A 12,829-nucleotide genomic window follows, 5' to 3' on the forward strand; every position below is an offset into this window, starting at 1 on the left:
ATAAAATACCTGCCTCATTCTCCCATAGATGAATTCCTCCTGACTGTAACAATTACAGATGCCCTGAGACTTCTAGAAGAGATGGGTAACAGCATTGTCCTGAACAAATTTCACCGTGGATAATTATTCTGTGTCAGTGTGTAACGTGCCTGTCCTCGCCTGGACTTTGTGATGTGTACCTGTGTAGAAAGAGAGCTGCCCCCATGCTACCCAGCCTTTCCACTCTGGAGAAAAAGCCCCTAGGCCATCAGCTGCACAAGACAGAACTCCAGAGTAGGAGGACAGAGACGAAGCAGATCCAGGTGATAAGTTTCAGAGTATCTATCTGGACTGCCTGTATATTTTCTGGCTTTAATCAGGAATCTCCATCATTAACTTGATGTAATTCTTCTTAGCAGCTGCTATTCCACAGACAAAAATGACCCAGATAAGAGCTGTGAAGATTGATTGAGGTAATGCTTATTATGAGTTATTAATATAGATAACAACGGCCTAACAAACATTTCAAGAAACAGATTATGAGGGCCAGAGAAGAGGAATCTAATTATTTTTCTCTCAATTGCACCACTTACCCACAACCAACACAAATTATTCTTGCTCTCCATGAGGATGTTTCCCAGGGAAGGGGACTCCTTGGTAGTGGCCTGATTTTCAAAGCAGGCACACTAGGTACGCTCTGAAAATCAAGCCACTCATAAAGTTTCTCAAAAATCAAAGCACCCCAAATCACTACTCACTTGAATGTTCTGACCAGAGACTTTGAGTGATATGACCAAAATCATGATACCACAAAAGAGAAGTCAGATAAAAACTTTAAACTTAATGGGACACTTGATCACAATATTGTTGTCTTCTCCAGCCAGACTGCTTTGCTTTCACAGATGAAACTGTAGAGAAGATCAGCCACCAGTTTTGTCAACTTTAGTCTACGCAGAACATGACTGAGTAGTTTATTTTCTTACCAGAATTATCAGTAATTTTACCATTGGGCTGTGTTGTCCTCTATGAATTCCACAGGCCATAAAGTCTTTACTGTTCCATCTGCTTAAAAAAGGAACTATCGCATGGCCCTTTGCTATCTACTATCATTAAGTAGGTGACCATGAACAGCAGCTTTTTCATTTTCTCATCCATTACTCCCATCTTCTTTTTTACTTCTGTCTGCCTTGGGTTTGGTTAGGATGAACTAATAGCTTGGTAAGTGACCTAAAAATTTTCATGTTACCAATCCTAAAAAATAATATTAAAAATAACACAAACATAATTTTTAAGAAACATTTCATTTTCCTGTCTCCCTATATGTTTTAAGCTATTAAATGCTGGGAACGTGAATCATTCAGAGGAGAGACTGGAAAGGATTTTGGCTAGACTGTACCTTCTAGATGCCTTCACTGGATGTGATAGCAGGCATGTTTAAAACATCATTATTTAACGTCATCTGTGATTGCTAAAAGGGCACCATACCTTGCAAAACATATCAGCCTGTGTGATGGGATGCAATGGTCTGCTGCAGCCTCTAACATAAGGGCTAGTGTAACAGGTCTGTGACTTTTTCATTTCACAGTGCAGAGTCTTGCTTTCACAGATGATAATATGGAATTTGCAATTGCCTGCCAAATGACTCCTCATGCCTACTACATCTTAAGCAATAGCTGAATCACAGAATCACAGAATCATTGGGGTTGGTAGGGACCTCTGGAGATTGCCTGGTCCAACCCCCCTGCTCAAGCACGGTCAACTAGAGCAGGTTGCCCAGGGCCATGTCCAGTTAGGTTTTGAGTATCTTCAAGGATGGAGACTCCACAACCTCTCTGGGCAACCTGTTCCAGTGTTCAACCACCTGCACAGTGAAGAAGTGTATTCCTGTGTTCAAGTGGAATTTCCTGTGTTTCAGTTTGTGCCCATTGCCTTTCATTTTGTGGGGGCTTATCCAGGATATGAACCTCAGACCTCTTGCATCGAAGTAAGAATCATACCCCTAGACAAATGAGCTGAAGGAGGCCTGAATAGCTATAAGGATCCTGGAGGCAACCAAGAAGAGGAGACACTTCGCAAGAGTTACAATTGAAAATGACGACAAAGAAGAGTAAATGTGTGCACAGGAAGATACTGCTGCTGTGCCTGGCGGTCCTGCTAATCCCGGAAATCTAGATACCTGCCTCCATGGCAGTAATCATTGCATTAGGGATCAGAATAGAAGTGATCTCTGCCAGGCTACAAAACAGGATGAAAACAGAGCTCACCCAAGGTCTGAGACACGGAAAACAATGCAAAAGTTGATACTGACTTCAGGAGACTTGGGTTCAGTCTCCTATGGTTGGCTCCAGCTTCTCTTCAAATTAGGAATAAAACTCAGAAGATGCAGTTATGACATTACTGAAGTCAACAGCAGAACTCCAGAATTTGAGGGACACAGTAATTTCCATAGTGCAATGCTTAAGAAGTAACCAAGCTTAAGAGGAAAAACATGTTTATTAAAAATGATGAAAAATTAGCTTCAGATACAGATTATGCATTGCTTGATTCACAGTCCAATGAAATCTCTGGGAACCTTTGCATTTACTCTCAAATCTGTTCATGATGCTTTATTTTACATTACACATGAAAGAACACTGTACCCTTCTATCACCAAAAAAAGGACCAGTATGCAGGGAGTTAAATTATTTTATCTTTATTTTATCTATCATAAAGAATTTATGGAAATATATCTGTCTTTTAGGCCTCCTCAGCATAAAGATCATTGGAAAATTACTTAAGTCTATCTATCTGATTAACTGTGCCAGGCCAACAAAGAATGGAGCCCTTGCTGTTGCTGTTATAACCCCATCTCATCTTTTAATTCTTGGTGTTACGAGAAAAAGCAAATATGTGCTACAAGATACAGTGAAACCTGATTGCTATATTCAGTGGTAAACAAGTCTGATGTCAGAAGTCCAGGCTGAACAGTGAAATAAAGTGTGTAGTTATAAACAGGGAGGAAGCTCTTTAGTTCAGCTTCATGGGCTCCAAATTAATGAAATGGAAAAATCAAGACAGGATTGTTCAAAGCAGCTGCACCAAAACCCAGAATCTGACTTATCTTCACAGATCAAAATAGAGCAGGGAAGGGGAAAACCAGGATTAGCGCTGAACCTGCTAGAAATTTACAAGCACAAAATCTAAAGATTTGAGGGAAAAAAGGGTTTTCTTTTTTAGGCTGTACCCCTCTTGGGACTTTTTTTAAACCTAATTGGTATTTAGAAGCTTGATTATCTGAATGTCATAGGGGACAAGGGCTCTGACTGAATAATTGGGTGAATTTGCATCACAATTAGGCATTGGGAAGCAAAGCCTTTGTTAGGTATTTTATTGAGGTTCAAGTAATCAAAGATGAGTTGTAATGACAATAGAGATACATTTTTGTATTTTCATGCCTTTCCTTTTGATTTCCTAGCCATATACCACGTGAATGAAAATTCCAGCCTTCACAGTAAAAGAGAAAAATATTTCCAGATCACATAGACAAAAAAGCAAACCAGAAGAACCTATTACATTTCTTTAAGTATATAATTTTAAGCCAGCTTTGTGATTTTGGGTGCCAGTTGTATGGGCTGTAAACTCCACAGGACTTAATTAGTCCTGTCTCCCTTCTTTTCTTTACTGGACTTAAGTCAATGAAACAGTAAGTTTCCCAGGGTAGGTTTGATCCCTTCCCATCTGATACGCAGTTACTACTTAAGCCTCTAGTTTATAATGCCCTGAGCTTATTTATTTATTGATTCCTATGTGTTTCTCTGAAAAGGAATCCTATGACAATATCACAGCTCAGGAATCCTGTTTCTGGGCTGATGTTTCTTTACAGTAGTTATATTACATCCTGTGCTGGCCACTCCAAAGGGCACAGGTATCAATTCCTAATATCCTTCCATTTCAACTGTTCTTTTTGTCTTTTTTTTCTTTTTTTTTATTCAGTCTTACTCTCTCTGACAAACAAATTAGAGCCTCACAGTTTTCCGTGAGTAGAAAACATGCCAGACAAAAAGCAGAAAGTGTGTATTGCTCTGGTGAGCATGTTAGCCTCTGGGGCTGCATAACAGTTTTCTGCAACTCTAATTAAGACATGGCCTGTGGTTATACCAGCACTCAGACTGAGCCAGTCTGGCATATTTTTGCTTTTATTATTATTGTTTTGATCACTCTGTCACAGCAGTAGTCAGTACGGACTGGCTTGTGTATGCACTGCTGCCCTCCAATGGATGGAAAAGACACTCGCGCGGCTTTTCTTGTTCTTTTACCTAGAGGTCTTTACTTGCAGCCTAATACAGTTGATTTTCGATAATGCTCTACATATGGTAAACAGCCTAGAAACTGAATGTCTGGGGTAGATTTTAAAGAAAAATCACTGTCAGGTATTTATATGGGAAGCCTTAGTCAATGAGAAAAGCTACCCTGCCTCCAAGCTGTGGGTGAGTTTACTATGAGTTTACTGTTATTGCCCTGTAAATCCTTGTACATCTGTCTAATTTTATTCATGAGATCCAAGGGCGGACTTGCTGGATTGGGGTGTTAGCATTTATGAGAAGCTTTTCCAGCCCCTGACCCTGCAAACTCACACTAACCTTACCACAAGGACTTCCACATGTTTGCAAACCCTAAGGGAAGGCCTGACTTGAGGAAATCGTACCACTGCAGCCAAATCCATACCCGCCCTCCCGTCAGGGCAGAGCTTCCACAGGGGCTCTCAGAGGAGCTGGCTGCGTTGCTGCGGCGCTCACCGAGGAGCCAGACCTTGCACTTAAGCAACCAGGTACAAAGGTCCCTGAGCACGAGACCCGTATTCAGAAAAAACACCCTTAAATCCCCCACCGACTATTGTTTTACTGAACGCCAGTGAAGTTACTAACGAGGAATAATACTGCCTAGCGGGGTGTTAGAGGCAGCAAGACATCTCTCAGGCCACAGAGCGCTGAATAATTGTCTTCCATGCCAGCCACAGGCCTCAGTTCCCTTTCCAGAAGGAAAAAAAAAAGAGCAAAGCAGAGGAGAGGCGCCTGAGCGCTACAGCGTGCGGGCAGGGAGGGCACATCCGTGAGGGGAAGCCTCCGCCGCCCCCTCTGCGCCTCAGGTGGCGCCTGGCGGCCGTTGGCTCGGCCGTTGGGGGAGGGGGAGGGGGGTATCGAGGGGCGCCGCCGCCGGCGGGGCGGGGCGGGGCGGCAGCGGGCACTGGCGGGGCGGGGGCGGGGCGGCGCGCCGGCGGTTGCGCTCCGAGCAGTCACATGAGCCGCCGGGGAGCCCCCGCCCATCCTTCCCCCGGCACCCCTTTGGCCGCGAATGGCACGGCCCGGATGCGCTTGTACGCAAGGAGGGTGCGGGCGAACCACTGAGCGGGGGCGGGGGAACCCGGTAGCCGCCGGCTGGGAACACCCCCTTGGCCTGGGCGTTGCGGCGGGGGGCGCGGACGTGACAGGATCAGCTGCGGGGCGCCGGCTGCCGCAGACGGAGGGGATGGCGGTGCCCCGGGGACAGGAGTACCAGGCCCCGCAGGAGGTACGGTGCCAGCGCCGGTGGCTGCCGCTTCCCCTCCGAGTCCTTCCTTCCCCTCCTCTTCTCGCCTCGCCGCCTCTGCGGCGGCCCTGGGGCCGTGCCGGGCTCCAGGGGCCGCTGCCCCCCCGCCTGCGCCCTCAGCGGAGGCCCTCGGCGGTCAGGGAGCGGGGCCCCCGCTAGGGCCGCCCGGCGCTGCGGCGCGGGGCCCCGCGCAGGGCTTCAGGCTGCGCCTGTGCGGGTCACCTTCTGCGCGGCGCTGCGTGAGCTCGTGAGGCTCTGCGGGTCTCAGGGGCTCCTCACCCGGAGAGGGGCCCTGGGCGGTTGCGCGGAAGGGCTGGGGGCCAGAGGGAAGGGGCGAGGCGCCGCGCCGCTGAGGAGGGCGCGCAGGCGGGTGTCGCAGCGCGCGGTGCCCGAGGGAGATGCCCAGAGCTCTGCTGGCCGCCTGTGCGGGCGCGCTGGGCGCCTCGGTCCGGGCTTTATGGGTGCCTGGTGCCCCTGGTAAGCCGCATAAATTGTTGTAGCCGTGGGCTTTCACCCTGCACAGTGAAGGGCATTGGGCTGGTCAGGCTTTGGAGCATTGAAGCTACCCGGGCTACCCATAAGGGCTCACTGTTTGTAAGCCTTACTGTTTGTTACTGCCCTGTTTTGCACGTGCCTGAAAGTGGATTACCTCAAAGTGGAAATCCACACGAATTCCTCTTTCTGTTTTTGTAGGAAGCTTGCAGAGATGTTAAGGTGAGGTGTGCTGTTGTGTGAACCCTGAAGTTGAAAGCAGCTTGCAAAATGGAGAATAAATTAACTGTCTTCAGGCAATAGGAACAAATTATTTTTATCTAGTTGAAGGCAAGCCATGGGCCAGGAATTTGAACAGCAAAAGCAGATGAAAATACTTACTAGATGCAAAAATGTGATATTAAATCCATCTAGAAATGCATTACCTATTTCCTTAGTATTTTTCAGTTTAATAACCAAGTCAGTATGGAAGTCAAGAGAGTTTCTCTGACATGTGGTCTGTGTTGAGACAAAATTTGAAAAATGTTAATTGGAAAATATTAGAATAATGAAGGGGAAACACTGAATGTTAATTTGTTCATTTGTTAGGTTGAAACAAGAGAAGATGAGGAACAAAACATCAAGCTGACAGAAATTTTGGAACTGCTGGTGGCTGCTGGGTATTTTCGAGCAAGAATCAAAGGATTATCACCCTTTGACAAGGTGAGACCAATACAGTATTCTTAAAAACCTGTTATCAGTATATGTGTGTGAAATATTTTTCCGAGTTAGTTCAGCAGTTCCAGGTAGTAAAAAAAAGTATGTTTACAGCACATGAAGCTTTCTTAGGTAAATAATTCTGCAGATGAGCTTCTTTCAGACAGGTAGGACTTCCTCAGTCTTGTAAAACATTTTTGTGCAGCTAGGCCTGCTTTAATAGAAACAGTTAGATGCAAAGCTGGTTGCTGGTGTACTTGTTCTGGGTTTTATGGCATAAATTTATCAGTCAGTTTTATTGGGAATTTTGCCCCTCTCTCACTTGACTGCAATTAGAACAGTTAAAAGACTTAATATTTGGAGATAGCATGGTGACTTTTAAGAAATATTTATTCTTAAATCTTTCCTTGTTCCTCATTATTATCTTGGGGGGCTCTGTGAAAGAACGGAACAATTAGCCCAGTGAGATTATTTTTTGGGCTCATTTCATATCTTTAGAATGTCTTGTGTATTAACCTTTCTTTGTCTTAGACAGGAAGTATGTGATACTGATGGTGAGCAGAGTTCAGGCTGCAAGAGGTTTCTTCATTGTTTTTGTGCTGACTGTATGAGAAATTTCTGAACCAAGCTTTGAAAACACAGAAGTTTGACAGAGCATTTGAAATGGGCTCTTCTGTCTTCTGCTGTTTCCTCGGTCATAGCACAGCCCTACTTTGCAATACAATCTTAGTTTCTTAAAACCGCGTGGCATTACAGACTGTAAGTGATCAGGAGGCTCTGCACACAGATAAAAAATATTTTCAAGGAGACTGCCTCAGTATGCAATATTATTGCTTTTGTTTGTGGAAAGGGGTGCATCAGGTCTGTACTAGCCTAAATATGATTTTGTATGGCAATGCCCAATTGTTACAAAAATCAGCATTGCTGTTGAAAATGAGTTAGCTACTAATGTAAAAGGGATACTGATTAACTTTATTAGATGGGACTGTGAAAGAAATAATGGGTGTTAGAAAACCTTATATAGAACACTCATTGTTGGTAAGTCACTCCACACTTTGAATCCCTTTTTTTCCTGTTTTGTTCACTGTCTTTGCACATATTTAGTTTGTTATATTGCATATGCTTATGCATGTGCTTAAAGGTTGTCTTTTAAAACTCAAGTAACTTATAAAGTTGATGAGATGATTCAGAAGCTTAAATATGCCTAAATGTCTATGGGAATAGGGCCTCACATGGAGATTTTTAGAGCTGGGGATTTCCACTACTGTGTTTGTACAGTGCCTAGCACTTGGTGTTGCAAATGACAGCATCCAAAGAATAATAGAAATAAGTGTTGTTAAATACATGAAGGCAAAAATTATCTTTGGTAAAACTTTCATTTGGTTTATTTGGTCAGTTTTTAATGGTCATGACACTTATACTGCCCTATTTTATTTTTGCTTTTTTGTTTTAATTCTGAAAGCTCTATTTCAAAACTATGATATAAAGCTAAGAGGATAATTTAGAACATCAACTATTCTGTTTTTTCTCCCTTCCTAAAGAGATGTATTGTACATGTATATTGTATGTGGAAGTTGATATATCTGCATATATATATATACACACACGTGCACGCTGAGGCTAGAGAAACTATTAAGTATATATTCTAAAATAAATAATGCCTTTGAGATGTACTTGTTTTTACCTCTTCAGCTGTAAAATGGAACTAACCATTCTCTTGCTCCTTTGCTAGGTGGTAGGTGGCATGACGTGGTGTATTACTACTTGCAACTTTGATATCGATGTTGATTTATTGTTTCAGGAAAACTCTACTATTGGTCAAAAAATGTAAGTTGTTGAAATAACAAATGTATTTTTTTCCTTCTTTGAAAAGAAGAAGGAGCAGGGGGAGAGTTACCTGATACTTGCTTGTATATAAGAAAGGTTTTTAATAGAAGTCTCCTGCTTTTCAAGATCACCCATTTGTAAAATATTGCACTGGTTTCTTGGTTTCTCACACTGTAGTTCTGCAAACACTAAAACCAGAAAGAAGCTTATTCGAGAACAGGCAATGCTATCCTCTTCTGGGTGATCCAGTTCTTATGTCCCTGCTCTGCAGTGAAAGCATCTATGTGAATGCACAACAAACTGGATTGGGAACTGATCCAGGTTAAAACCTAACCCCCCAAAAAAGAAAATAGTTTTAACATGAATCAGTTCCTGGATCCAGTTCTCTGTGCAGCTGCACAGATGCTTGTGCTGGCACAAGGTGATGATGCAGAGGCCAAAACAAAGGGCAGAGAGACACCACGCTGCTGGAAACTGTGGAACGCAGCATCGACCTTCCTTGAGTTCACTCTGGCTGCAGTTTTCACTGTGTAAAATAACTTTTTTTTTTTTCTCCTTTCTGGTTACAGTTTGAGATTGTAGGCATTGGCAAATACAGTCTACAGCATGACACTGTGGTCTAAACAGTTATCTGCCTCAAACTGGGGAGAAGGAACTCCTTCATGCTAGTAACCTAATGAGACTTTTTTTGGTTTGGTAACATTTCTTATGCATGGAACTTATTCACAAGCCAGCTAATTCCTGTATTAGGGAAGGCTGTAAAAATCATTTATGCTGAGAAGGGGAATACATTCCAAAATACATTACTTCTTGATGTAGTTCTGTGATGAAATAGGCATAATTAAAAATTGCAGGAAATAACAGCCAGTCAAGTTACAGTTGTATGAAGAGGCTTATTCTCCCACTGGAATTTAAAAATGCATCTTACTGTATTACCTTGACTGTCATTTAACATCAGCAAGACTGATGCCTTTAAAAATAAAGAGTTGTCCTTCATCCTCCCTCCCGCCATTACATTTAGAGTCACTTGCATCATCATGGATAACTAATTACATAAAGCATTGTTAAAGGCACAAAATCAAATAGAGAATAGAAATAAAGATAGTGTTTGCTTTGATTTTTAATTACCAAGGAAGGTTTTTTCTTTCTTTTCTTTTTTTTTTTTTAAATCCTTAAGAGCAGCAGAATAAAATAGTTAAGTTGGTCTAAAAGTCCTGTGCTATTTTTCCAGCTGACTGAATGCAAAACTTGCAAAACAAAACCCAGCCTCCTTTGCCAAAAAAACAACAATTTATTTGCAAATCTGAAGTGTTGTAAGTCACACAAGTGTAGTCTGTTTTGATGGCTTTATAATATTTATTAGTGGTGTCTCAGTGCTTCTGTGATCTGGAGATAAAGAAAAGTTAGGCTGTGTTTTCTTGATACTGTTCTGAATGCATTTTGACAATGTCCTATTACTTATTTTCTGGGTCAGCTGTTAGAAATGTTGTTGCAATAAACATGGAAACACAAATTACCAGGTGATCTTGCCAATCAATTAAATATTTTTTTTAATTGAGTTTGCTGTGATTAGATTATATTGAGAGATGCTGCTACTTTCAAGTTGTAGAACATCAGTATGGTGCCATAATGGAAAATGCCTTGTAAGAATTATGTCAAAGTTTTCACTTCTCTTATCAAGTATGACTTTTCAGGCTCTGTTCTTAGACCTTGGTCTTTGTCTCATATCTCCTGCCACCTTTTCTTCCTTCAGAATATTAGTTGTCCATTTGGGCAATACTGAATGTTACTGAAGTCAATTCTGGACTTTTTTTTTCTTTGCCTTCTTAGAAAAATAGTGTTAATTTTCCCTGTACAGTGTTCCCCTCAGTGCTGGCACCTGCTTGGAAAAGGTGATTAACAGTATAGGCAGTAAAAAACCCATCTTCTCTAGATGCCTGATGAGGGCTTTCGTGGAAGCAGGATGATGTCCTTGTAGATGAATTCCTTATGTTAGGGTAATCCTTCCATTTAACCAGCTCTTACCTGAACTGTAGAATGACATGGTTGCTAGCAAATTTGGTTTTACTCACTTCAAAACAAAACCATGTAAATATACTATGTATTTAGCTTTTCAGTATAATAGGTATTTAGACTTCCTAAAGTTCCAGTAGTAACATCAACAGATATTTTGGAGATTGTATTAAGCAGACTTTAAGTCTTTAGATTTGAATCTGTCTTTGAGTCCACATACTTTACTTTAGAATAACTATACTTAAAGCTATTGTTTCTTGTGTGCGTGTATGTTATAATATGCAAAGGTGTTTGTAGATATACCACACGTGGGCATTTTATCTGAACAGGCATGCAGATATTAAAATTTGATGTGTAATACTGTAAATGCAATAACAAGCTATAAGCCTGTAAGTGGGGTTTAATCATCTTTTTATAGACTGATAATATATACAGTATGAATTAAAAGCTACTCTGTATATGAAAGCTTGATTGCTTTTCACAGCTGTATACAATTTAAGCTACTAGAGGTGACTTTCTAACTAATTGTGTTTGCAAAAATAATCTGATGTTTATAAAAGAAAATTACAGCATAGATGAATGTGAGCTTTTTTGTTGTTTTTTTTTAATAGTGCTTTAACTGAAAAAATTGTCTCAGTATTACCAAAAATGAAGTGTCCTCATCGTTTGGAACCACATCAGATTCAGGGATTGGATTTCATTCATATATTTCCTGTTGTTCAGGTAATAATTTTGCTATTTATCAACACTTTGCTGAGCAAAGACCATAAAATGTGCATACAAAGTTTAACAAATATCTGTGTTATTATTTGGCTCTTTATTTGACTTTGGAATGAATAATCAAAGAGAAGGGGGTTTTTTGTTTGTTTGTTTTTACTTATTTTAGAGTGTTATAGATGATAGCATTCTTAAGCATTGTCTGATCCATGTTAAAGAAAAACATGAAACAAACTCTTTAAATTATTTGCAACTGAGTCAGAGTCTGCATCTTGTGGAATTTTTCTGCTTAAAGAAACTAAAGTTTAAGCTTGTTCTGGAATCTGCTAATCTACTTTGCCAGACTAGGAAATGCAGCAAATATCTTACAGTCGATGTTTAAGTTCATGGAGTAAGTTGCAGATAGTTGCTCAAACAAGAGGATATGAATAAGATTAAAGCTAGCTGGGTTTGATTCTTTAGGCTTAATTAAACATTTCTTTTTATTCTTCATTCATATCACTTAAAGAGGGCATGGCTGGGAAAACAAATTATTGCTCTAACGTGTGATCCGGTTACAGTGTATTTGCTGAGCAACGCTAACCATATGCCTGCTCATAATTTTCTGTTTTATTAAGGTTTAAGCTAATACATGTGATGTGTTTAACTGATGTGTGGTATCTTTTAGAATATGTCTAAATCTTGGTGTGCTGTTAACTTTTTTCAAACTTCAGTTTCATCTGCATGTGAAAATGCATCCCTGATAAGTAGGGAAAATGAACAGAGTTCAGCAAACTTCTTTAAATGTCTCCCTACCTCTTCCCTGTGAAAGAACTTAGCAAGTAAGAGTTTGATCTAAATGCTGTTTTGTAAGAATCGGGGAGAACTTCCTGTTTTCTCTTTCCTGTTATCTTTTAGTGGGAGGCTCCTGAGGAAAACCATGCTTAACTGCCTTCCCCACAGAAAGTTGTGCACTGTGTGCTACTGTTATCAATACAGTTTTCAAGCTGTGCTCATCCTGCTTAGCATGAAAAGTTGTATCTCTTGTCAGTGTGGGTTTTTACTTCTAGATTTCTATTTTCCTACCAACCCCACCCCCCGTCATTTCTTGCCTCAGTCACTTTAAAGTGATACTAAATGGCTTTATCAAATATAAGATTTATTGCACATGCATGAAAAGTAATTCCTCTCCTAAAATGTGAATATAAACCATTACTCCTGCTGTAAAAACTGTAGCACTGGGTATTCTTTTCTCTGACCTGCTTTTTCCAAAATGCTGAGTTGGGGCGTTACCTCTGGAAAGAAGAAACATTAATCCTAAGTGGGGTGGAAAGTCAGCTCCTAGATTTCTCTGAGAGTAGTGACTCTCAATATTAGTAGCTGGCCAGTAGGTGGTATATCTAATCTGTATTTGGTGAGGAAAGCTTTCTTGATGTGCTTAGGGTTTTCTTTATATGTGGAAGATCTCTCTCTCTTTCTCTCTCTTTCTCTCTCTTTCTCTCTCTTTCTCTCTCTTTCTCTCTCTTTCTCTCTCTTTCTCTCTCTTTCTCTCTCTTTCTCT

At 41.2% G+C, this 12,829-nt stretch overlaps 1 protein-coding gene across 2 annotated transcripts; it reads left to right on the forward strand.

The window, feature by feature from the left end:
• Nucleotides 1-5,267: 5,267 nt before the first annotated feature.
• Nucleotides 5,268-12,787, forward strand: LOC112971259 (coiled-coil domain-containing protein 93-like). 2 transcript variants are annotated; one of them, XM_026076476.1, is made up of 5 exons: nucleotides 5,268-5,526; nucleotides 6,625-6,738; nucleotides 8,465-8,559; nucleotides 11,184-11,295; nucleotides 12,003-12,787. In XM_026076476.1, the coding sequence occupies exons 1-5, from the start codon at nucleotides 5,311-5,313 to the stop codon at nucleotides 12,030-12,032; spliced, it is 567 nt and encodes a 188-aa protein (XP_025932261.1). In that variant the 5' UTR covers nucleotides 5,268-5,310; the 3' UTR covers nucleotides 12,033-12,787. The 2 variants fall into 2 exon arrangements, with proteins under 2 accessions (XP_025932261.1, XP_025932262.1); XM_026076477.1 differs by having other exon boundaries at nucleotides 12,187-12,787.
• The last annotated feature ends 42 nt before the right edge of the window (nucleotides 12,788-12,829 follow it).

Source organism: Apteryx rowi, unplaced genomic scaffold, assembly GCF_003343035.1.
Source record: "Apteryx rowi isolate R43461 unplaced genomic scaffold, aptRow1 scaffold_431, whole genome shotgun sequence".
Classification (NCBI taxonomy): domain Eukaryota; kingdom Metazoa; phylum Chordata; class Aves; order Apterygiformes; family Apterygidae; genus Apteryx; species Apteryx rowi.